This window comes from Asterias amurensis, chromosome 13, assembly GCF_032118995.1.
Source record: "Asterias amurensis chromosome 13, ASM3211899v1".
Lineage (NCBI taxonomy): Eukaryota > Metazoa > Echinodermata > Asteroidea > Forcipulatida > Asteriidae > Asterias > Asterias amurensis.
In genome coordinates this window covers 5,541,201-5,568,891 of record NC_092660.1, presented here as the reverse complement: position 1 = coordinate 5,568,891, position 27,691 = coordinate 5,541,201, and the positions used below count along the sequence as shown (strand labels likewise).

Here is a 27,691-nt window from a genome sequence, read left to right as displayed (position 1 = left end):
AGTACAATTAAAACGACGTGTGTATAGCGTTCTATATTTTGACATGTCAAAACGGTAAAAGATGCACCAAGCCATTTCACTTGTACACGTTCGCTCAGCGGTATAGTGTAATTTGCATGGCGTACTAATCAATGTCATTACATTCATTTTGTTCATATATGGATGGCGAAGAGAGGGGGAGGGGGTAGCAGTTCGCTATAATTTCACAATTCATTTCGCCATGAGACTTGCTTTGTCTGAGCCCGAGAAGAAAGGGCCGGGCATATAATCACGGGCATCAATCGATATCTTTAATTTCTGGGGAAGGTCCTCTGTGGATGATTGAAAATAGGAGTTAGAATGGAAAAAGCAGCAAGTCATTACACACAGAATCAGTTTGGACGGCTGTTTTTTTCTTCGAAGTAGCAATATTGTGTTGGCAGCATCCCCTTGCACCAGCCCCTGTAATATTGTTAAATATATAACATTGGTGATATATTCTTAGGAACAATAACCGGGAGTATTTTTATTTTATCTATTGTAATTTTGTTTTGGTGTCTACATGTTGAAGAAAGCACAAGTCAATGATGATTTTGGGTCCAAGGTTCGTGTTGTTTGCGGTGACCATCACCTGCGTTGTTTGTGACTGACATCAGGGCACAAGGTTGTCGCCATAAATGATCTAACTAACATTGTTTACCAGAATCCCCCCTGGGGACCGTCTTGCCTATGGAGGTCGCCATATCATGTTTTATTTAAATGTTAATTCTTAACGCACGATGGTTTTTTGTTTAATTTATACTTAAAGGCAGTGGACGGTATTGGTAATTACTCAAAATAATTATTAGCATAAAACCTTACTTGGTGACGAGTAATGGGGAGAGGTTGATAGTAAAAAACATTGTGAGAAACGGCTCCATCTGAAGTGACGTAGTTTTCGAGAAAGAACTAATTCTTCACGAATTTGATTTCGAGACCTTAAGTTTAGAATTTGAGGTCTCGAAATCAAGCATCAGCTGAAAGCACACAACTTCGTGTGACAAGGGTGTTTTTCTTTCATAGTTATCTCGGAACTTTGACGACCAAATGAGCTCAAGTTTTCACAGGTTTGTTATTTTATGCATATGTTGGGTTACAACAAGTGAGAAGACTTGTCCTTAGTCTTAAAGATAAACAATTTTTTACCCCCCCCCCCCCCCCTCAACACACACACACACTTAAAAAAAAAGCGTTTTGAAAAATGAGTGGATCATGGGATTAACGTACAGCACCATTTGTCAAAATTTGTTCCGGAAAAAGTAAATCTACAACAACAACAGCAACAACAACAAACCATGTAATTGTCAAAGACCAGTCTTCTCACTTGGTGTATCCCATCATAACCATAAAATAACAAGCCTGTGAAAATTTGGGCTCAATTGGTCATCGAAGTTGTGAGGAAATGATGAAAGACAAAAGACCCTTGTTGGATGAATTTGTGTGCTTTCAGATAAGAATAAAATACTTCTAGCTAGAAGTCTTTTCTTATTTAAGTGAGAAATTACCTCTTTCTCAGAAAGTACGTTACTTCAGAGGGAGTCGTTTCCCACAATGTTTTATACTATCAACAGCTCTCCAATGCTCGTTACCAAGTAAGTTTTTAAGTTAATATTTGTTTTGAGTAATTACCAAACGTGTACCTTCCCTTTAAACACACATTTGTCCATGTACCAAAAACATTTTGTCATCTAAACCTTTTAGAATAGATATTTTTCGGATCCTCTTTAGTCCTCGTCCAAACTGATAAACAACATCCAAGTCTCCCGACTGCGGCGAGCCCAGCTTGAAACCCAATCCATTTTGGAGAATGTGTATGGATTAAATTCAGATTAGAATATGGGTTACATACACAATTGGGATTTTGTATTATACGGACGTGGTCGTGAATGTCTCTGGTGATTCGATATGGTTTGTAGTATCAGAAACATGTCCTTGTGTAGGAGAGCCACTTTAGACAAAAATACAGGATTGGTTATCGGGGGCGGGGGGGGGGGGGTTCTATTTGTAGTCTCAAACTTCTCGATGGATAGCCCATGTAACACTTAAAAGGGGGGAGCTTGTACAGTCTAGGGCTTTACTCACAGGCAACATACTACAATGATTCGTTTACAATCTGTGTCTAACATTTTGGTTCATAATAATTTTGTGTGTGTGTGTGGGGGGGGGGGGGGTGTTCGTCAGAGGAAGTGATACCATCATAAACAATATTTGATTGTTAATATTCTCACATTACAACATAGCCTTTGGTTAAATACGTTTATATCTGTTTTAAACTGAACTATACCCGACCATACATGTACGTAGCATAACTCGCGTTATATCTCAAGTTCTGTACTCTACAGAATGTGAGATCGATTTCTGGTCTGAATTAGTCGCGACGTGAGCAAGGCACGTTATCATAATTGCTTCTCTCCATACAGGAGTTAAAAAGTGTATACCGGTAAGGGCTTGGGAGTAACCTGCGATGGACTGGCATCCTGCCCAGAGGGAAAAGTAAGGTCTCATCCGTTTAATGCAAAGGATAGACACTTCGGTCTGACATTTGCTCGGGACAGACAACGATTTAGTCTAGACTAAATTGATACTTCTTGTTAGCGAAGTCACCTCGTCCTCACATTGTTCTACCCCTGTAACAGTTACAGTGGCCTCATCCTTCGCAAATCGGATGCCGTGGTCGTTAATTAAAAATGAGGCAGGAGAGCCCAGATCTGAAAGTCAACCCTGGCCATCTTTCATCGTTTGCGGTTGTGGGGTCCCATCGTGTGGTCGTGACTGCACACCAATTGCATTCTTATTCGACAGCTTACCAAACGTTCCGCGTGCCATGTACATGTACACATATCTCCTGTCGCTTTTGTATCGTAGTTTTATAGCTCTACACTGATTAAAGAGGTGTAATCCTTGGTCGGTTATGGTTTAGTATCACATTAAACTGTAGTTATAGGTTGTGCGTTAATGAAAAATAAATATTATTACTTTTGCTTGCGCTCAATAAAAATCTGTTATTGTCGGTAGCTTTTTGAATATTTGCAGGGTGGTAAATGATAGGGAAAGGTTTGCGGTCATACCATGTATGATTACAGTTGGGTTGGTTTCAACTCTACGTTTCGATTAGTATGCTCTGATCGTCTTCAGCTTTTTAAGCATACGATCAGAGCATACTGCACGAAACGTCGAGTTGAAACCGACCGTTCTTTTCAGAACCACTGCAACTCATATACAAGTAGATATGTTTTTCATTGTTGATGATAGGCATGCTAAATGGTGGTCGGATTTGCGCGATGGTATCTAAGGATTGAGTTTTTAGTCCCTACATGACTGCGTGGGTTTTCCCGGGACTATTTCTCTTGGGGATTTCCTCCCTCATGTTAAGCTGAAACTTCCTCCCTTGTCTTCTCTCCACGGGGTTCTTTGCGTGTGTATAAATGTTTAAAGGCTGCGGACACTATTGGTAATTTCCAAAGAGCGTTCTTCTCACTTGGCGCATCTCAACATATGCATAAAATAACAAACCTGTGAAAATTTGAGTTAAATTGGTCGTCGAAGTTGCGAGATTTTAATGAAATAAAAAACACCCTTGTCACATGAAGTTGTGTGCTTTCAACGCTTGATTTCGAGACCTCAAATTCTAAATTGAGGTCTCGAAATCGAATTCGTGGAAGATTACTTCTTTCTCGAAAATTACGTCACTTCAGAGGGAGCTGTTTCTCACAATGTTTTAAACTATCTACCTCTCCCCATTACTCGTTACCAAGTGAGGTTTGATGCTGATTGTTATTTTGAGTAATTACCAATCGTGTACACTACCTTTAAGTTCGCCTCACAGCCAGAATAAACTAAATAAAATAAAAAACAAATTTACACAGTTGATTCAAGTTCACAAATTGAAACTATCTTGCTGCGTCACTGTCTTTTGTTGGTTCAAAATTTATAGTGCTGAATTCTCCACGGTTGAAACAAATTACTGAACAAATATTTGATGTGATTCTATTTCTACGTTTGGCTCCTATAATGGGTGTAGCTTTATAACAAAAAGATGCAGAAATTAAACCCAGAAATTTGCCCCATATCAATCTTGTTGTTCAATTGTAACCTTACCTGAGCAATTTTCTCGAACCAATTTCGCTGTTTACACAACACTTCCTTTAATAACAGCAGAGTGGAAAATGTGATTTTCGAAATATATAAAAAGTACAAACGACAACGAATAAGAAAGCAAGAAAACTGATTTGGATCAGAATACAAAAAAAAAAAGATAATTCAATATATTTTGTGTGTGTGTTTGAGAGTTTCTTCATGTCAGCACGGAGTAAAGCTTAATTGAAGAATAATTTAACTGCGCAGCCTTGGTAACGACGAAAATATCATGGTCGGAATGCCGAGGTTTCTCAGAGGTCTCTTATATTATGGTACTCTTATGGTACTCTTATATACATTCATTCTTTATTAAAGGATTTGGGTACCTTTTCAAAATGTTCATAGATTTACATTAAACTTACAGGGTTGGAAGATAATGATAACAGAAAGCTTCCCTTCAAACATTACTTACCGAGGTGTTGTAGTTTTTGAGAAATGAGTTAAACAATGTCATGGAAATACGTTTGTAAATGATTAACATAATTTTCGTCTCATGAGACGAAAATTATTTTCATGACATTGTTTTACTCATTCCCCAAAAACTACAGCACCTCAGCACGTAATATTTTCATGGAAGCTTTCCACTATCATTATCTTCAAACTGTGTAAGTTTAGTGTAAACCTGTGGACATTGTGTTATTTGTCCTACAAAAGTTACATAGACTCTTTAACTAGGGAATATGTTTTTAGTTTAGCTTAATTTCGGAAAACTCGAAGACTCGAAAGACTCGGGCAATAATGTGGATTGGGTTTTTAGTCCCTATCTGACAGTTGCGTGAAGTTTCTCTGGAATAATCTTCTGTTTAATTCTCTGGGGTTTCCTCCTGTATCTAAAACAGGAAATTTCCTTACTTGTCTTCTCTTCACTGGGCCCTTGGCTATTATAGTGATTGAGTTCGCTTTTCTGAGAGTCATTTGCTTCATGACCAGAATTAATAAAAACAGTGAAATTAAGAAACAAAGATTGTAACACACAGCAAAGACGATGCATGTGAAACAAGTTTTTTTGTAAAAGATAAAATAATCTGAAAAGCCTTTTAAGCCACAAGTGCACCAAATTGGCGTTCTCCGATCGCTTGAATTTATCGCCGTAATCATACTGTCATATGCCCCGTGGGTGATCCCGTGACCTATATCTTTATGTTCTTCGTTAAAGATGTCTTTTGTTATTAACGCAGTTATGAATTTATGTATTCCAACAAAAAGAAGGGGGGTCGAAGGAATTTATGTATTCCAACGAAGATAGAGAAAGAGTGGGGGAGGGGGAACACAAATTGCGTTAATGGTGCAGTCCGGATTGTGGGACGGGTCAATCTGGGGTTGTATTTTGTAAAATAAAATCATCTTAAATAAATTTGAAGGCAAATATCTGCTGAATGAAAAAGTGAACTTCCCGGTGGCGTAATTTTATTCAAAAAAGAGAATGTGTGATTTTGAATTTTAGGGAGGTCGACGGTGTAGTCTCAATCTTGTTAATAAAAAAAAATGTAATCAGTTTCTGAGCCGATTGAAGTCGGGCCTTTGTCCCTCAATGATGGTGTACACTGTCTGTTGTTCGTTAGAGAAAAGCACAAATCATCACAATAAAGTCCACAATTGTTTGTATTCAGGTATTCAGTCCTTTGATTGTGAGCCGGAACGGTGGATATAAATTGACTATTCAATGTCGGTTTTGCCTTTAAAGGTCAAAACAGCATGAAGCCTTTATTATCGGCTTCAAACCGAGCATGCTTTTCAAGATCGGAGGGAGGAAAATCTAGTTCACGAAACTTCATTTCCTTGGCCTGAATGATTCCAAGAGAGGACTACTTATCCCTGTTCTTGATCTGCTAACTGCCGGCAACCACTCTTAAACGTGAACTTTGACGAGGCCGCGTCAGCCGGGGTGACAACAGAAACCACGGTATGCCCGCCGGTCTAAAACCCGGCAAGAAACACAACCCGTAATCGTATTTAGAAACCAATTTGCGGGCGCCGTATAACTCCCGACTATATCAGAGGTGAAAAACTATGTTTCTCGCAATACATCTGTGTGCCGTTTGTTTTAAAGGCACTGGACACCTTCGGTAGTAGTCAAAGATCCGGGCCCAATTTCATGGCTCTGCTTACCGTAAGCACAGAATCGGCGCTTACGGAAGCAGGAAATTCTGTGCTTACAGCAAGCGTATTTCACGGGTAAGCGGCGAATTTTGGCTTTTGTGCTTGCGTACTCCACTTTGTTAGGCATTCTACGCTTTACAAAAGGCTAGCACAGAAATTCGGCGCTTGCACGTAAGCGGGGAATCATGATTGTAAGCGCAGAATTCGGTGGTAAGCAGAGCCATGAAATTGGGCCCAGTATTCTCACTTGATGTAGCTCAACATAATGCATCATAAAGTAACAAAAGCTGGACTAACCTGGTCATCGAAGTTGCAAGAGAATAGTGCCAGAAAAAATACCCTTGTTGCACACATTACTTGTGGGCTTTTTGATGCATTATACAAGACTTAGCTTTTTTGAGTGAGAAGTTACCGCCCTCTCCAACAATACGTTTCAGAGGGAGCCGTTTATCACATGGTGTTATACTATAACCAGCTCTCCACTGCTTGCTACCTATACATTTTATGCTAACAAATTTTTCGAGTAATTACCATGTGTCCAGTGCCTTCAAGATGGGAGAAGAAAAAAAAAACTCGGTTGTGTTGTTCGTATCATATACCTTTGGTTTAGAATATATTTAAAGGCAGTGGACACTATTGGTAATTACTCAAAATAATTATTGGCATAAAACCTTTCTTGGTGACGAGTAATGGGGAGAGGTTGATGGTATAAAGCATTGTGAGAAACGGCTCCCTCTGAAGTGCCATAGTTTTCAAGAAAGAAGTAATTTTCCACGAATTTTATTATGAGACCTTAAGTTTAGAACTTGAGGTCTCAAAATCAAGCATCAGAAAGCACACAACTTCGTGTGACGAGGGTGTTTTTTCTTTCATTATTATCTCGCAACTTCGATGACCGATTGAGCTCAAATTTTCACAGGTTTGTTATTTTATGTATACAGTGTGTTGAGATACACCAACTGTGAAGGCTACTCTTTGACAATTACCAATAGTGTCCACTGCCTTTAACTGTTATTTCTGTGCCAGTGCGTTTAGTTCAGGTTTCCAATGGCTCTTCTGATATCAGTTTATATTATAAGGTTGCAGGATGTGGCAGGTAGAACTTGTGAGGGGTTTGTTTCTCGTTCGGAGGTCAGTGTGTAAGTTGATAGTTGAGATATTGCACTCCTGTTTGAGTTATTGCATTTTGAAGGCAGTTGATATAGACGTGATTGTAGGTTAATTGTGTTTATAAAATTCTTATGAAGTCGGAATTTGACACTTTTCTTGCTGTTACTGATATGTGTAAATTCTGGATGGAAAAACGTGCGACTGCCCGAAGCTGATGACTATTTAAAGACATAATGCAGTATTGTCAATTTTTGGGGACACAATATTATGTGACAACTTGCTCAAAAACCCACATTTTCTAATTCCCTGTACAAATAATGTCATTTTAAATAAGAGGTGTTCCGTGCTGTTGGCCCGAACACCTAAATAATACTGGTAGTGGCGAGTCATGGCCAAGCGTTTGGGAGCACATGACTACTCGAGCTTTCATGCTTCCGGGTGAAGGTTCGAGTCCCAGTCATGGCACTTGTGTCATGTGTCTTATAGTGTAATATACTTGACCCTGTAAGAGTAAGGTCACGGGGTGTTAACCCTCGTGTTTTTTTGTTCACATAGCAACTAGCTATTGTTTCCTCAGGCTTGCGAGCTACAGTGATCAAGTTCACTATTTGAGACATCCTTTATAGTTCCATGACCAAAAATATATAAGCTTATAACAAAGTCGTGACAAAAAGCATGTGGAAGCCTCCCGAAATCTGCTAAGTTCAAAAGTTGCAATCAAAACCCAATGTATCTTCTTAAAAAATAACATGACCTTACTGGGCTAGTGACGGCTGGTGGAAGAGACTCAGTGTCGTGGTTAGTCTCCAATTCAGCCGTTGACAGGAAACATTTTTTCCTCAGTGATGCAGAACATGTCTTTTCTCTATAAAGCCCGTTTTAGCCGAACGTTTTAGCCGAACATTATCGCCGGCCTGTGTGAACCAAAGTTTTTTAATTCCATGCTATCCCAAGTTGTTGGTTTTTAATGGGTTTTTCTCTGAAGTCCCTAATGACGAGCAATCTCATTCACGAATCGGACACGAATTACCGTAAATCCGTAGATTAACTACCCGGGAAAGGGTCTCAAACCTCCCGGTAGCATGCTCCTCTTGAAAGGCCACTATGTGTTCTTCGTAAAAATAAAAGCGACAATGCATACAATCCTATATAATTACGGGGCAAAGAAAGATACGAGAGAAGTCGAGAGGGTGAGTGTATCCATAAATGTGATTGAAATACATGCATTTTATTTGTCTAAATTGAGAAGTGCAGTGTGATTTGAGATGACAGGATCTAAATACTAACAGAGTGTGATTGGACTCGAGCCCATGATACGTGCGTATAGCGGTAGATCACTCGACGGGGGATGCCTGGCTTTTAAGTTCCTTGTTATTTTTGTAAACTCCCAGCCGGATGAAGCACCTAGCGTACATGACCGGTTCATATACATTGGTAACAGAGCTGGGTTTAGACGCATGATCTGGATTTGGTGTATTCATTTTAGGACATGTGTAATTGATCCCTGCAAAACAATTATACTGTAGTATAGAATGGCCATCCTCAAAAAATATATACCGATTTTTGTTAACAGAGTTCCGTTTTTTTATTGAAAAAAAAAAAATTAAATAAAATCCACTGCTAAAGCACCGCGCCATTGGCAGTTTTGATGTACAGTAAAATTTCCTGAAAACAAACACAATATTGCATCCCGGCCAACTTGTCAGCCATGTTTTAAGTTCATTCCAAAAAATTAATTTAACAAAATTGAGGTTTGAACCAGAAGACTTAGTCTGGTACCGGGTCTATATGAGATCGCCAACTTGGCAGTCATGTTTCATATCCGGTATAAATTAATGTAACCAAATTGAGGTTTGAACGAAAGACTGGGTCTGGGGCCTTGTCTGTAGGAGATGGCCAGCTTATAAACGCAAAGCTGGCAAAAGCCAACCTCTCCCATGCAAATATTGGTGTAACGTCTATGAACAGGTACTGCAGAAATCAAGAAATTGTGACCCAGTAACTAGACGCCAATACTTATTATTGTCATTGTGAAATCGGCGGTGAGCTTGGAAGGATTCGAACCCACAACCATGTTGCACGTCCTGCAGCCTAAACACTGGATGACGGTGACCTACTTTAGTCTGGTATTGCAACATTACCTGGTGTCCAGAGGGTGGCTAAGGTCAATCTTAGTGTTTGTTTTATACATGCTGACTTGAAAAGTTAAGAGTGATTACACCAGTAAATATGTCATTGTTTTTATCTGACAGTTTTGTCGATCCATAATCCTTAACTCCCTCCTCCCTTTTAGCCCGTGAGACATGTTGTAGGGTTGCAGGTCACAAACGCCTATATCGGCCGGCTGATAAACAATTCACTGAAGTTCACTACGTTCTGCGTCACGCGAGCGCTGTTTCTTGTCACGGGCTTGGCATTGTTGTTCTTGCTCATTTTGACAAGCATTGATACGACTAAAGCTATATACCAGCATGTTGCGACTTCTCACTTCTCTATAACCCGCTCTCCTGGCTGACATGTCTGTTGCAACTTTTAGAGTAAAGCCGGCCCCGCTAAAAATAAACTCCCATTTTTAACATCAACAGTACTATCGTCATCACAGACGAAAAGAATGCTAGGTTATGATAACATTGCGAAGAGGGTATCCGAGATTGTTTCAGGTTGAACGTACAACTTATCGGGTTGCCTCCTTCCTAGGCCTTCCACTCTGCCGTGTTTTTGGTTGCTGGCGTCCCGTGGGCTTATCTGGAGTGTTCGCTCCCCGACACCCGGTCCCGGAGAAAAATCGAAGATGGTCCTGTACGATAATTTCTTAATATCATTATCTGACCTAGCTCTTTGTCCCGACATCTTTCTCCTGGGTATCAAGGACAGGGAAAGAGTTGTAAAATACAAGGGTTTATGGGTAACATGAAGGGAAGATAGAAGAAAACTAGAACACCCTGACGGTGACGGTTTAAGGGTCCTTTGAGATCGGTTGTTCAGATTCAATACATCAGAGGGATGTGGTGCGGTGGGAGGCATATAAGAGCCTGGATTTCTCTTTTCAAGGTCTGTTCTGTTTTTTCGGTTTTTTTTCCATTTCAATGCACGGGAACATTTTCCTTCTCGGAGGGGATTCGAAATACAACTTCTTATCTTCCAACTTCTCCTACATTCATCTATAGATGTTCGTTCGAAGGCAAAGGCTGTGATTTATTTGAATGTAGTTTATTTGTTAATCTGTATATAATAGCATGTTACCGCTTAGTTCTTGGGTATGCTACTGCCATTAAATGTAGATTATAACAATAAATAAAAAACAGGATTTTACCAAATCGTGGTTGACATACATATTTTTTTAAACCATTATTTGTTTGTTTCGTTTTTCCCAGTATTTTTTTGTCAGGCAATTGAACGTACATGAGGGTTAAATCATCTATGAGCTTGTACATTTGTTTTAAATTTTTTATTTCAAATCTGAAATTACATAAGTTTACGGCAGGGAAATAGCATTCAAACACCAAACGATGGTTACTTTTGCTTGTTTTGATTGCAGCAATCCAAATAAACATGTATTCAATGAAACGGGGGTGTTTAACGGGGACTTAAAATAATATGACTACTCAAATCGATTCTTGTGGTTTGTTTATTTGAGAACTGGAGGACGGGGAAGACTTTGTATCACAAAAACCGATGATGTAGCGTCTGTTAATATTTGTGTTAAATGTTATGAGTGTTCGCTGGGCCGAGGATCGTGTGTAATTACACAGGGTTTAATGTCAGAGAGTCAATTTAAAGGCAACCAGTTTTTATTCAGTCTTCAAGAAGAACAACCAATCACATGTCAATTTTTTCATAGTTTTCATTTGGGAAACTCGCTTGTGGTGAACTCAGTGACAGCCTATACAGCACCTTGTGAACTTGAATTCATTTTGTTGCAAAGTATATTATGTGGTTTTTTGAACCGTTAACTTTGTTTTAATCCCATATTAAGATGTACATGCATATAATAGAACTAATTTGTGAACATTTCATTTCATTTCATTTGAAAAAATGGTCACGTTTTTGAGATTATGCCAAATTCAGAGCAAATTGTCCACGCAGGAAGAATAACCCTGTTATACACAGTCGGATTAGTATTACTTACGTACATCTTTTCCATACAGCACATTACCTCGAAGTGAAATACTTCTTTAAAGGCTGCGGCTATAGACGATGTGACCTATGTTTACATTCAAACCGCCCTCTGTTGACAAAACACTCTATACGTCATGTTTCGCCGGGCACTGAGTTGCGCAGTCAAAGTAAGATTGCGGACTCTTTCTAGCTGGCTCCCAACACAAAGGTTTTGCTCGGCGGTATGCGCGCGATTCATGTTAGGGTTTTCGTGTGAAGTCAGAGGTCACATCGTCTATAGTCTACCATTCTTAAGTTTGTATTGCCACTTAATTTCAGAGTGATTACCAACGATACAATGATGATTACAAAACGTATACAGATTCCCTTTAAGCGGGACAGCGATGACGCCTAAAAGTACTATCACTCCCCCAAACACCTCAATCTATAGGCATCTCATAAACCCAATGCTTAAGGGGATGATTTTACAAGAGTAACCATTTCAAAATGTAAAAGTTTGAATGATTTTTATGTGAGATGTGTAAAGGAAAACCAACTCTGACAAGTCTTAATCCGACTGAAGACCCACATCATCACGTAGGGTTGGAGAGCCTGATCCATACATCGTCTCCTGTGTCGAGGGGATGCAATTTGTTTTTCCGAACATCAAAATCGCCACTGTCGTAGTGCTTTTTATTTGGGAGTTTTGTTTTCTTCTAGTTCTTAAAATGAAGGGAAACCTCAAAAAACAATTCATGATTTTTTTAAGGATGGCAATTCTAATGTTGTGTGTAAGATTGATTTTCGTTTCTTATTACTTTGAGGCATTGCATGATGAGGTATCATTATATGTTTCCGATAAGAGTAACACCATGTGTGTATATACTCGCATACCCAATTTTACTTAAAGGCAGTGGACACTATTGGCATAAAACCTTTCTTGAATACGAGTAATGGGAGAGGTTGATGGTATAAAACATTGTGAGAAACCGCTCCCTCTGAAGTGCCATAGTTTTCGAGAAAGAAGTAATTTTCCACGAATATGATTTCAAGAACTCAGATTTAGAACTTGAGGTCTCGAAATCAACCATCTAAACGCACACAACTTCGTGTGACAAGGGTGTTTTCTTCTTTTATTATTACCTCGCAACTTTGATGACCGATTGAGCTCAAATTTTCACAGGTTAGTTATTTTATGCATATGTTGAGATACACCAACTGTGAAGGGTAGTCTTTGATAATTACCAATAGTGTCCACTGCCTTTAAATATAACTTGGTATATTCTGTATTCAGAATTTCACAATGTTTATCTGTATACTTAAATCTAGCCAATGACCTCGTAAGAGCACCTTCCGTGTACCCACGTTGTGAAGCTATACCTGAGGTGTTACTTCGCTAACCGTTCACGTTTGCACTGCTCTCACTTTAACTCTGATCTTTAAATCGTTTTAACGACCTCTCGTTTTCAAGAGGCTCTCGCAAACATCTTAAGATTCTCTGTGATGCATAACTTGACAAACGCTGTCCTGACGTGGAGAGTGGTGGCTTTTGGACAATCACTCCCGGTTTATGAGGGAAAACAAGAGCGCGATCTCAAGAAAGAAGCTGTGAAAGCTGTCTGCATTAGGGAAATGAATCCCGGGTTTGGGTTTCATCTTATTAAGCGGTGATACTGAATTTAGATGCACCGTGGTGAAAGCGAGGGGGGAGACACTGGGGGGTTGGGTTACAAGGCAGAGAGGGGTAAACTTCGCTTATCACACGGGAGGGAATTAGCAGGCGCGTCAGGGTAACCGATGGGTCTTTTTGGTGCTGTCTGCCCGGACAGAGAGAGAGAGTTGCCGGGTAGTTAGGCTGTCACAAACGCAAAGTGGGCTGCATGTTCCTTTCCTACAATTAACCTACATTCTCAGAGTACATTATCTTTGTCGTCAGTTTGTGTATAAACCGGAGTAAAGGTCGCCCACATGGACGCCTATATAGATTGATGTGTGAACCCCCATTTTTTTTTAAAGAATCTTTACTTTTTAGCATCTATTAAAGCTAAATCTTCTTCACAATGTACTAAAACCTTTCCTCCCCCACACCAAATCAAGCACAACACCTAAATAACTCAACAGGAACACCCAAAACACTTCATGTGGTATGCACGTCTAATGCACGTCTAATTCGACAGTGAACTTATCAGAAGCAGCTGCTCAATATTGATGAATTCCTAAAAGTTATAACAAGTTTACTTCCCAAAGTCAAAACAATCTGTCTTCCACCTTTCCTGAATCAGCTCTGCTTAACTTCAACAACTTTATTTACGCCGAAAGCTCTGAACCTAGGCCATTTATAGAGCCCTTCATCGCATGCCTGTATGGACTTAGTAATCTAACACGTTTATCAAACCGAGTACACTGTGGTTGGTTATTAGGAAAAGTTAATTTCAAGTAGTCAGTTTGGATTGTGAAAGCGGTTGTCCACAGAGTTTATATCAAAGCAGTCCGGCCAGCATGTTTGCAACTCCCTGATTGTGTCATCCCCGTCGCGTTGGCGCTCTCCCTGTAAACAAGTTTTAAAAATGAAAAGAAACCCTCACTCGTCTCGTCCGGGACACGGCAATCGAATTGACACTTCTCACCTGTAAACCCTGGTCTAGGGGTAGACTAATTAAAAGATGGGCCCGGTGTAAATATGAAAAAGGGACCTCCTCCGTATAAGCTGCGTCCTGTTTGTATGAGGAAAGGTCCTGTTAATTTGTTTCTCCCGCAGTAGAAAAACGAGAGAGTGATTAATCAATTTGGTTGGGATCGTGGGCAGTGCACAGGTGCCCCCTCCCTTAAAAAGGGATATAACAGTGATTACACCGCACTTTACCCAAATGACATTAAAAACAATGATGTCTTTATTATGTCCTAAAGACAAATGATTTTTTAAGAAATGTTTCTAAATGTTGCTAAAGTTCTCTTGCACCAAAACACTCCTGCGAGTGACCTGTTTGGTTGTAAGATGTCGACAAACTTTCCCCCATAGGTTTATAAGAGGGATTGTCTTCTATGTTTGTCAGCGATTAGGTTTTTAACCTAACATCAATCTTCGTGTAGGTTTTTTCATTTTTCTTTTTCTCTCTCACTCCTGAAGGTCTGTCGATGTTTTGGAGCACAGAACCACCAATGGAGGTCAGAAGTGCCGATAATTTCGTGGTTAATTTCACCATAGTGGTAGAGGATGCATTCTTTGACTGGGGAATCAGGAACGACACACGGTATGCAATCGAGTATGGAGCAGTCTTCAATCCAACTAAATATGGGTAAGTACAAACATTTATTTCTTAAAGGGTATGAGTCCTTTTTTGTACTACACAAAACACAAACGTCAAAACATTAAACTTACTAGTTTTGATTTGAGAAAGTTCCCCTTAAAATGTTACTTGAAAATGGTTGTAGTTTTTTAGAAGTAGATAAAACAGTTACGACTCTTGTGAAAACATTGCTCTGTGATTGTCACTTGTTTTCTATTGACGACTTATGAGCCTGAAACGTCTGTGCGGCACCATAATGTAGCCCGAGGTTTGGGGCTACATTTAGGTCCGGGCTACATTTAGGTACATGTTTGGGGCTACATTTAGGTCAGGCTACATTTAGGGCCCGGGCTACATTATGGTGCCGCACAAACGTCTAACAGTAACTTATATTACTTACGTCCTCTTTCACAGTGAGTGCGGATACTTGTCATGCTGACCAAAAACCTGACCTACAAGACGAAATAAAAACCCTTTAACGTATTTTTTAAAGATTAATTATAACTTTCAATTTCACTATTTATCCTCTTATAATCGTTTTGATTACAAGTAGGTCTTTTATCACGTAAACATAAAAGCGAACGTGTGTTGTTGATTTGAAAGACTAAACAAACTTGATACTCGTGTCTGATACCCTTAAATGCAGACCCACACATTGACTTTAGTAGTCCCAACCTTGTTCCCAAATGTAGTCCAGCCTTGTACCTAAGTGTAGCCACAACTTAGTTGCACATCCATGGTTACACTTAAAGGTAGCCTAACTTCGTTCCAAAAGTTGGCCTCCAACATTCTGCTCAAACTTAATGTTTTTAGGGCCAGGTAATTGGGTATAAGGTATACATTCAGGTCCGGCCATGTTTGGGTAGGCCTATAGGGTTGGGGCTTCGTTTTGGGTACAAGGTTTGGGGACTCATTTAGGTACAATTTAGGGGCTATATTTAGGTACAGAGGTGGGAGTAAAGTTATAAATTGCTACATTCAGGTCTCGCGCTTAGGTCCCATGTCCCAAATGTACATTCACTGACCGCACACCATGAACGCTTTCAAGGAATTATTCACGTTCTCTCTTCGATTTGAGAATTGTGCACGTGGATATGCAACGGATGGTTTTCATATGACTTTGTAATTGCAAACTAGTGCATGGCAATGAACCGTTGGAGAGAAAAAAAAAAAACATAAATCTTTATGCCAAATACAGCATCAGTGTTTAAAGCGTGTCTAAGTACGAGAATCTATGTTCCATCGCTTGGCATAGAACACTCTGTTTCTATAAACCGTTTCGATGTTTAAAAGCTTCCGGGTGTCTTTTAGCTCCATATTCCGAGATGTAATTTTAAATCTCACGTGGGATTTTGAATCAATCGCGCTGGGTACCCCGCGGTGCACTTTGTCTTTTGTTAGAAACGGGACTATTCATGTCACATGTTGTACGCATGAGTGCACCCGTTGATTCTTCGGGTAGCTGCGCATGCGTTGAGCTACCGTAAGACGCAACCCAGACGAGGTTTTCTCACGAAATCGGGATCAGACATGTCATCCTTCCGCGGGGGACTCTTAGCACAAAGTTTTTGATCTTTCTGGTTTAGAGGTGATTTTTTCCCCGTCTCGTTCAAGTCTTAGTTTAGTCTGATGTACTTCAACCCACATTGCAACACTGACATTATTAATATAGTCCAAAGCTGGTGCCCACGTCTCAAAGAAAACCCATTGTAAATTTGTTGTCGCAACGTCATGTTTTATGTCTTCCAATAGCCGTGCCTGTCTTGACTATGTCTAATCATGCTCGTCCAGGGCTGTGACATGTGAAAGATACAAGACATAGAAAGGGCTGGTTCTGGTAATAAATGGCTCTAATAAATCATTCAGCTTTTAAATCTTTGCATTTTGATTCATATCTCCCCTCAATGTTACTATGAACCTTTCGTGTTACGGGTACTATCATACCGAGGGTCATTAAAACATGTGTTTAACCTTGACCTAGCTTTCAAAACATGTTATTTAATTAATTGTTCCGGGAATAAACATGCTGCTTGTTTGTTGCCTTTCTCCACATAGACTCTCTCTTTAACTTACCACTATCCCCTAATGAAAGTTTTGTCAATGTTGGCAGATCCATCACGCCTGACGTCGACGGGAAATATTCACTTACTTTATGAACTGGGGCAAGCAAACCTGCCAAAAAAATAACACGAATATATTATCTGTCCTCCCCGGAGTAGTAAACTCACAACACACATAGTCCCGACCCGTTTGTCGACGTATTTACGGCCCGCGTGGAACGGCCTGCCAGAAAGCTGATCTTGAAGGGTTTATTTATTTTTGCAATGAATGAAGAAGAAGCGAGCTACTTGTTCTATGTAAACGTTTGGCACGGGTGGCTAGAACGGAATGTGGTGTAATCAACTCGAGAATCGCCGCGATAATTAACGAGAGTTTCCTCCACACGACGAGAAAAAAAACTTTCTTACTATGTAGAACAAAATAATCTGTGCGGCACTTGACAGTGAGATCTTGGAAACGGAGATATTTGGAGCTCTCACGTTTTTTAAATGTACAGGTCAAAGTGGACGAATAATTGCCGCGAAATAGAGCAAAGACCGACTTGGAGTTAGCACTACATACGAAGTGCAAGGTCGAGTCTTCACATTTAATGTGTCTTCATAACACGACGCCACACACATACTATTTTGGAGAATACTTATGTCATAATTCCCTTCATTGTTTATTAAAGTGTGGTTGTGGACGTGGTCGTCATTATGTAAGAAGTAAGAATGTGAATTACGCCTGAACGTTTAAATCATACACTCAATTATCGAATCGTTTGCGTTTTAAAACAAGTCACACTCTGATCTGGAAATGAAACCGCTGTCTGCGATGCCCAGACTCCTTGCCAAGGTGCATTGCTACCCCATCATGCATTTTAGCAGTGCATGACCAATAGCGGGACAGTGTCGGGCGCCGTAAAACAAGAATAACGTCAAATGTAACGTAGTCTGGTGCCCATCAGTTCGGTCGCTCACATCTGTCCATATCCGAATTTGCACCATAGGTTACGGCTGCGGCTGTTGCGAAGGGTGTTGCTAAGTACGGACCATACTTCAACGTACGGTGATTCAGCCGTAGCCATAGCTGTGTCCGCTAATACTCGGACACTTGGCACAACCTAATTGAAAAGGTTACGTGAACTTCGGTTTGCACCCGTTTTATATTCTGCATGCACTCCTGTGTGTGTTCGTGCATGCGAACTTGATAGGACAGAAATCATTAATGTATGGCTTTAAAGAATTGACTGGCGATGGTTCCAGCTCGGTGCCTCGGCGAAATGCAAATTTGTCCCGTCTTTAAGTTTTTCCAACTCCGTTATTTATTAAACCATATTGAATTGGGGGAAAAAGTGCGATGGTTTTGAAGAAAAAAACCGGTGCGAGTTGCTTTTTATTTGAACAGACTGTAATGTGGGCAATTAGCCGTGACACTCTTGTAGAAAGGGGAAGTTTGGACTTTTAAAAACTGAATAAATCATGGGCGATTTGAGCGCTGACAATCTTAAAGCTGTGCCCCTGCATGCACTTTGAGAACCTGAGACACGTTAAATAGGTAGATCTCGCTATATCGATATTGTGTGACACATTATAGGCATACTCGTGGTCTTTCTTTGGTAGTTAGCATCCGTTAGTAAGACATTATGTGAGAACTTACTTGTGTCAGTGATATGTGTCAGGCGATGCGTAACATTGAGTCAATGGAGCAAGTCGAAACCGAAGTAACTGACGTTAAGGAGGCTGAGGTTGTGGCTCTTAAGCGGGTGACTAAGGCATGGACTTTAATAGCTTAAAGCTGAGGTGCAAATGCTTGGCAATGGTGGAAAAGATATTTTAAATACAATTTCGAAACGGGTGTTTCTTTTTTCGAAATGGATACAATTGAAGATTTATTGAAAGATCTGCTCGACAGTAGCAGAAAAAAAAAAAAAAACACGTAGGGCCTACTCGCTATCGTAGTCTTGGCCTAGGCGTAGCCGTGGAGGAATTAAACGTCCGTCTAATGTGTACGTTAAATAAGTGCAGCATAGACGAATGGTTATACTTAGGCACGGCCTAGGCTTCGACACACTAAAAAATGTCGAAGCACGCGGATTTTATATCAGTTGTGATTGTACTAGTTTGGTTTGAGCATAGACAGAAGTGTCACGCCAACCAAGTCCCATGTTGGATTGAGTCGCGTGTGCACGGTATGTATACCGGGTTGGCAAGGTGACGTCACTGGATGTTCGCTGGTGTTGACGATGAAACAATAAGATTGTGCCCACAGTCATTTTGACGAAGCCTGCAGTTATTGATGTACCTTCGGAGCCACCTTATATACCTCCAAGAACTTCGCCTATCTGTTATTTAAAAATGTGTTTAATTAATCGGGGACATGGTTGAGGCTTGAGGGGAAAATGATATCAGAAAGTCGCGTTCGAAGGTCGCATCGTCTGCGGCGTAATAGACGGTATTGATTCTCGTCAGCGAACCGGACAGAGTCACCCCAGTGGAGCGGAAAAACAAACAATCTTTTAAAAAAACCCGGGGTTAGAGACAACCCGCAGGGGATTTGCATTAATTGAAGAGGCTGCAATTGTTTGCTTTGTAAGATAGCAGTAGCCTTGATGTTGGGAGGAGAGTGGACAAACACAGCGAGCTCTAATTATTCCTTAATATTGTTGACATTATATAAAACAAAAATGGCTGGGCTGTCAAGAGTTTTGGGACGGGGGTTTTGTGATCCAAAGCAAATTGTGATTTAGTTTTTTGGGAGTAGGGTTGTGACGTCTGTCGTTCTAAAAGATTTTGGCAGGAGTGTCTCGTGTCTCAAGGTGTAGGCCTAATGTTATGTTGGGTTTTGTGATCCAAGGCAATTTTAAACCATAGAATTTTACTGGACAAATTTGATAATATTGTCAATTACCAGAATTCTTACTTGGTGTGTCTTAACATGCATATAGTAACCAACCTGTGAAAATTATGAGAGAAGAGACACCATTATTGCACAAATTTGTGTGCTTTCAGGTGCCTAATTAAAAGGCTTCGGGCATGAAGTCTTGTCCATGTTCAAATATAATAGTGAGAAATTATCTTTCAAAACATCTACGTTACTTCGTTTCTCACATTTTGTTATAACGAATCAACAGCTCTTAGTTGCTCGTTACAAATTACCAATATTGTCTAGTGCCTTTAAGAAGCTCTTAGTATGAAACTGCTCTCCGGTCTGTGTGACTTGGCCAGGTGTTTTACACAGGCCTGGCCGGTGTTTTGTACGTATTTACCCATCTAACTGAAGTCTTTTAACGGGTCGATATCACATCTGACTACATCAAAGCCATGAAATTGATTGATAACTTCCCAGGCTAGTTTAACCGCTGTCGAGAAATCAAGTTAGTTATATTAAATGCCAATAGACGCTGAATGTAATGTACAGGGTACTTTAAGGTACTGGACACTATTTGTTATTTCTCAAAATAATTGTTAGCATATAAACTTTGGTAACGAGCAATGCAGAGCTGTTGATAGTATAAAACATTGTGAGAAATGGCTCCCTCTGAAATAATTGTAGATTTCGAAATGTATTAATCAGATATTAAAAGACTTCAGGCCTGAGGCCTTTTACACGTAAAAGAACCAAATGTCCTTAACGTAACAAGAAGGCTTCACTCCGGTTTTCCTAGTTTTATTGACTGCATAGTGCGCCACAGCAATGTGTGTCTCACACTTCAAAAAAGTAGTTCCTTGATACATTGCAAGAAAATACTGAAGTGCCATGAGCTTCACTGGGTGACGTAAATAGGAAGCCATAGTTATTAATAAATTACTTGTATTATATCTCCATCTATATGTCAGGAGAGACTACAAGGTCAAAAAAAAGGTTTCGTGATGCATCCATTTCCCAATACAGAGTCCTTTAGGAAAATTACAAATCTCTTACTTCGCGATTAATGATGTCAACTGTCATTAGAGTTTTAAATAATAATGATTCTGTTCATTTTTGTACAAGTTGTTTTTGAGTTCGTCCCTAAATTTGTATGATGTCAAATCAAAGAGGCACTGAATTTAACTTTTTGACTTCAGCAGAATTTCCTTTTGGAATGTCCAGGCTCGTTTGATGACCTCCAATGACGTCATGTTTCAAATTTCGATCGCAAATAGTGTCAAATTACGGGATATTTTACTCAATTTTAGCGTGATGTTTAAACGACTTGTAATGCGTTCACTTGACTCTATCTAAAATTGGGAAATAATTGCATGATGAAACTTAAATTGACCTTCGAGACGCTCTTTAACCACAGTGTATTAAACCAATGACCGCAAAGTTATCAATTGCTAATACTCTCTTTACCTCAATGCGTGTCTTGCCATGGCACTAGGTCCGAATCCACGGCCGCACTGTGACCTTTTGTTCTAAAATTAACGAACCCCTTGTCGGTTTGACAAAACCTTTGTTATCAGCCATGCATGCACTCTTGATTTGTTGAGATGTAGAACAAGGGGTCAGTCCAACAACTTTATTCCACAAACCGCATCTCTTTTGAACTCATTGCCTAGAGCACGTTTCCTCCCATATTATAATCTAGACTGTTTTAAAGGAAGTGGGAACTATTGGTAATTACTCAAAATATCTATTATCATAAAACCGTTCTTGATTACGAGTAATGGGGAGAGGTTGATAGTATAAAACGTTGTGAGAAACGGCTCCCTCTGAAGTGACATAATAATAGTTTTCGACAAAGAAGTAATTTTTCCACTAACTTGATTGAGACCTCAGATTTAGAATTTGAGGTATCGAAATCAAGCATCTGAAAGCACAACTGCGTGTGACCGTGGTGCGACACGGGTGTTTTTCTTTCATTAATATCTCTTAACCTCGATGACCGATTGAGCTCAAGTTTTCACAGGTAGGTTATTTTATGCATATGTTGAGATACACCAACATGTGAAGACTAGTTTTTGACAATCACCAATTGTGTCCAATGTCTTTTAAGAGGAATATCACATACAACCTTCAGCTTCCCTGTGTTATTTTCACATTCATTAGCCGTTCTTCTTGTAGCGCACGTTCTTGTGACTTGTGGCCCGCTAATATCTTGCTAAGCAAAGAAATCGAATAACCAATACATGTTTTTTAACTAATGAGGACTCAGTAGACTTCACCTTGTGAAATGCCCAACCTGTGTTTTCCTCAACAAATTTCCCAGATGTTTTTAAGGATTCTTTTTTTGGAATCGGGATGTACAGAACAAAATTGCTACCCGGCCTTCCTTTAGAAAATCGCTCACCAAATTATGCAAACTGTGTTGTGCATTGGGCCCTTTAATAAAAACCACAATGGCGACGCCGTTTACTAATTAAACAAACTAATTAGAGAGATGTGTGCGATGTTAATTTGTATACCTGATGTATTTTTTGCCTGTTATGCAGAACTGGAGCAGCTGCGAAAAAGTGGTGCCATAACACCAAATGCCCCGAAAAGAGTGACGCCAAGGATCACAATTGCTGCCTACATCACGTCAATGTGCACTCGTGTCCATCGAATATGGTAAGCCATTGATTGTAGATCGAGCCAGTGTGTCTGTTTATCCGGTGTGTCTGTCTGTCTCTCTGCCTATATACAAGACAGGCATTGATGGTGGTTTTTAGGTAGGAAGGGTACTAGTGGGATATTTTCACACTGTGGGTTTTACCCCAACCCCGCAATATTTTAAACCAAATATAGATTCAATTAATTGACATATATAAAAACCAAATTAGAGCTCGCTCTGGTTATTGTATTACGTATCGTTATTGTATTACGTATCTGGAATATAATATTACTCCTGCTAACCAAGCAAATTACTTTGAATCGAGTGACTATAATTATCATCCCTGGAATCATTTATAGCCTGTCATTAAAGCAATACCTTAAAACGTCAATAGTGACCGATTTGGCGCCAATTTTCTTTCTTTGGACGACCATCAAGGCTATAAATATTTACCCTCATTTTTTTATCAGTTAGTTTCATATTTGTACTCATTGCTGTATTACTGCTGTGGTATGGTTTAATTGACGTTTTAACGATATAATGCCGTCAAGCGTGGTATACGTATTTAATTTAGATACGACACGTCATGAAACCAACGTTGTAATGCTAATCAACGAGAACGTACCCCCCCCCCCACCTTTAAAACTGCCTTTGTTTTCAAATTTACAGGTCATCAAGGACGAATAATTACCGCGCATTAGAGCAAAATGCCGAATTGGAGTAGGCATTGCACATACTTAGTATGACACTGCATGCCTTTGGTAATAGTCAATGACCAGCCTTCTCACTTCGTGTATCTCAAAATTATATGCACAAAATAACATACCTGTGAAAATTTGATCTCAACTGGTCGTCGAAGTTGCGAGATAATAATGAAAGAAAAAACATCTTGTCACACGAAGCTGTGTGCTTTCAAATTCTGAGGTGTCGAATTCAAAATCAAATATTTTATGGAAAATGATTTGTTTTCCCTCGCAAACTACGTTACTTCTGAGGGAGCCGTTTCTCACTATGTTTTATACTATCATCAACTCTCCGTTGCTTGTTACAAAGTAAGTTTTTATGATAACAGTGATGACCAATTGTGTCCACTGCCTACACACAGCTTCACAGGTTGGAGTATCTTTAGACAAATTAGCTATGTTTTCCCTCACCTTGTGCAATTTCCCCGTGTCACAGTTCGGTATCAACAACCTTAGTTCATAGGTATGGCTTCCGCGTGGCGCCGATAGTTAATCTACGACAAGGTCACTGTGGAATTGTTTTCTTTTTCTGGTATACATTTTTTTTTTTTTTGCGAATTGAGTACCCGTTTTCGCCATTACATGCTTCGCTGTATACCAGTTACCCCGAAAAACCAATCACGAACAAAAACACGCCATCCTTGCCATTGTGAAGCGTTGTGCATCTAATTAGTCGATAAAATAGTAATTACTGGCATTGACGCAGTCAGTTTGGTTGCAAAGAGAACATAGCTCACAAAGGGTGTGTTTTCGGAACAATCATGCATGGTAGGATTTTTTTCCCGAGGTAGACAAAATGGCGTGACTCATGCTTGGCGTTTTTGGAAAAGCTGCTGTTCTTTTTTGTTTTGTTGTTATTATTGGGGTAATTGTTTGTTGATTTATTGTTTGAGTCGAGTGTTTTTTTACGGTGTCTTTTGGTTCGTTTTTTTCTTCTGATTCCAGAAGCACTCGGTTGCGTGTGTTTCGAATAAATTGTCATGGCATGACATATCATACCTCACCATGCAACGGCTCAAATCCTCTCATCAAACTTAAAAACAGTCTAAAAACTAATTTCCATCATGAAGTATTTGTTCTATGTTGATTTGTCGTGGGGGGTTTTCGGCTGCTGTATAACCATTACTGTAATTTGTTTATGTTGTACCGGTCCTTGTGCTTACAAGATATACATTGTTAGCTGATTTTTAGATATGAACTGAGCTTGTTGGTTGTTTTGACATTGTGGGGTACACCCAAAATGTTTTTAACGGGATATATTAAGACACATTTCTCCTATCGACAACACATGCCGCTCTAGGGTCGTAGGTTCGAATCCCACCCGAGTAAAATGCCTGTGATATTTTTGCACAGGACTCGGGAGAGTACTGAGTATACAGTGCTATCACACATCGGTGTATAAGTAGAAACCAAAATTAATAAACCTGTTTACTGTAACATGTATTTGTTTCCGGCAGCTGCGTGTAATTGCACTTGATATGTATTTATAGCGCCGTAAGCACACTTCAAATGGATGTTTGTACTTTTTTTTAATTATCATATTGTGTATTGTGTTGTTGTTTTTTGCGGTTTTATTATCCAGCTGCAGGTGAAGTTTAAAATAAGAATAAACAGATTGCCCCTACTGTTGATAATGATTAAATAAATGAACAGAGAGACAGTTTATTAAGGTTCTAAAATAAATAATAAAATGATAAAACAATACAATAAATCTTCTTGTTTGACATAATGACACTCCTCGTGCCGAAATATCTTAAGGAGCACAACAATGAGTTTATGAGACGAAACATTCATAATGCAACACATTTAAAGGATTACAATGTGAGGTGGTGCATATTGCTGCCAGACCATGCCAACAACACCAGACCAAGCTCGTGTCTCTTTGCTATAAATACAATGGGTTATTTTACGTGGATTACACAACACACGGGACCTTTGCCTTTACGTCCCATCCGAAGGACGAAGCAAGGTTCACTGCTTGAGAACACAAATGCCATGACCGGAGCTCGAACCCACACTCGTATCGTCAAACAGTAATTTGATTTATAAATCCACCCAAGAAGCAAAATTGAAGGTGCACGGAAAATAATTTGTTGTCGATTAGTGTTAACTTTTATTTGAATTGATACAGTGAATGTTTGATTTGACAGCATGACGTCATTCGATTGTATATAGCTGCTGAAGGCTATCAAACAAAGACAATTTACATCTGAGTGAAATTAACAGGATAATCATAGTTCACACCAAGCCTCGTGACTCGTCGATCAACTTCAGATCGTGACGGCTGGAGTGGAAGGCTATACATCATATTATGACATTGTAAAAAATAGCGAGGCGTGTTCTTCCGTGAAACCATTATTATTATCCATGCAAATTACGTGCACCATTATGCATTGTTCTTTTAAAGGCAGTGGACACTATTGGTAGTTGTCAAAGACTAGCCTTCACAGTTGGTGTATCTCAACATATGCATAAAATAACTAACCTGTGAAAATTTGAGCTCAATCGGTCATCGAAATTGCGAGATAATAATGAAAGAAAAAATGCCCTTGTCACACGAAGTTGTGTGCGTTTAGATGGTTGATTTCGAGACCTCAAGTTCTAAATCTGAGGTCTCGAAATCAAATTCGTGGAAAATTACTTCTTTCTCGAAAACTATGGAGCTTCAGAGGTAGCCGTTTCTCACAATGTTTTATACCATCAACCTCTCCCCATTACTCGTCACTAAGAAAGGTTTTATGCTAATAATTATTTTGAGTATTTACCAATAGTGTCCACTGCCTTTAATACATCTGTCCAACCATAATCATTTATAATAAAAATTGTCATTAACGCAAAAAGCACCTAATCCAAAGGCAATGTAATACGCCCTTTATGGTTCAGAACTCACACTTGTGTTTGCCACAATTTATACCAAAAATCTTCAGAAGGTGCAGATGCAGTCTAGCTGTTTTTGTTGTTGTTGGTTTCTTTATATGAAGTTGTCAATCCTCGATTGCTACTGGTTAATATTTGTTATCATTGAGCGACATGAAATACAGTTACGGAGGTCTAAAGATGCCACCCGTGTTACCAAGACTAAGGCAAAAAACACACGTGTGTTAAAACTAACAACGGCACATCGTGTGAAATACGGATTCATGTCCTCAAAACAGATTTGCTATACTTTGACTGTTATGTGGACGGACTCATTTCTCCAGAGGCTTGGTATATAGTTGTGTGGACTTTATAACCGCTGAGTTTTTACAGAAAGTGATATTCTTTTATCGATAATCCACAATCCTGTATTGTGAGGATACACAGCATTCCTCCACATGTACATGTACATTGCGTACGATGCGTAACCGTAGGACTTTGTGGCTCACACGCTGGGGGTAGACGGAGCAGAGCAACAAAATAAAACACCATTATTGTTATTCAGTAGATATCTTTGGACATTGGAGTGCAGTCCATGTTTCAGGCTCCTACCATATGTCAAGACTTCATTAGGGTCCAATTTAACAGTTAGATTCCACAATACCACGCAATCGCGCGGACGAAATATGTCGCAAATGACATCAAAACACAATCTGCATTGCAAATTGGGAGATTCACCACACTAATTTGGATAAATCGTGTCACACGCTGGCGTGGCGACCGCAGAAACAGACCCGGACAAGCAGTTAAACGTTCCCATGACATGATGGAGCGAGCACGGAGCATTTTGAGCAAGTCCGGACAGGACTGAAGAAAGACAAATTAGAGAGATCAACCAGACAGTCTCCGAAAAAGGGAAGGGAAAACTAAAACTGAATGACAAAAACCAATGAAATATCAAGATATTTTGTAATACGGTACGTCTCTGGAGAAAAAATTTCTGACGTCATGACTTTGATTTCCTTTTAGATAAATTTGATTGTATTATTGTATTATTGTATTAATGTAATAAAAATCAAAACTTTATGCATTAAAACAAATATTGTCTTAATAACTTGATGAAAGTGCTTTATATTCATAATTGTATGTAAATTATTTATTAGTATTTACATAAAGAAATGTGTTCGATTGCCTGACTGTATAGTTGTGTCCGATAACAGCCTCGAAAATATCCGAATACAGCCTCGCGCTTGCTCGTTGAGAATAAACTGCTCGATTCCGGTTTCAGCTACTCGATTATTGAACACGTTTGCAGATATTAAATCGAATCAGAGGGGAGAGTTGAATTTGGGTGGGGAGTGGGGGGGGGGTCAAGCGTCTTAGACGCAATGTACTGTGGTTGTTAACATCTGTAAATTTGAAGGGACACTGTAAATATATAGGAACACATTTCGTAAATGATTGGTGTGTCGCGCAGCCGAGTAGTGTAGTTAACCGGCTCAAAGCTCTGACGTTTTAGCTGCAGAGTGTGGGTTCGAATCCCAGTCATGACAATTGCGCCCTTGAGCAAGGCACTTAAACATAATTACTTCGTAAAAAAAAGGAAGGTAGTGCATTTTGCTAGTGCAGTTTCCAGTGGATGACACTCATACATATACATCGATACGGATTGTGAAGGGGGTATTACAATGGTTCACGAGTTATGCTGCAACACAACGTGTCCTTGTTCGAATCTTGGTCATGACACGTGTGCCTGTGAGCAATTATGCTCTTAACCATGAGTTGTA

General features: G+C 39.6%; 1 protein-coding gene across 3 annotated transcripts in view; it reads left to right on the top strand.

Moving 5' to 3' along the window:
• The window catches only part of LOC139946004 (atrial natriuretic peptide receptor 1-like), a 221,903-nt gene that overhangs the window by 39,145 nt on the left and 155,067 nt on the right, over positions 1–27,691 (top strand). For all 3 annotated transcript variants that reach the window (XM_071943584.1, XM_071943585.1, XM_071943583.1), the window contains exons 3-4: positions 14,591–14,759; positions 22,205–22,322. In XM_071943584.1, coding sequence (XP_071799685.1) covers positions 14,591–14,759; positions 22,205–22,322 — 287 coding nt within the window. The remainder of the gene's footprint in view (positions 1–14,590; positions 14,760–22,204; positions 22,323–27,691) is intronic.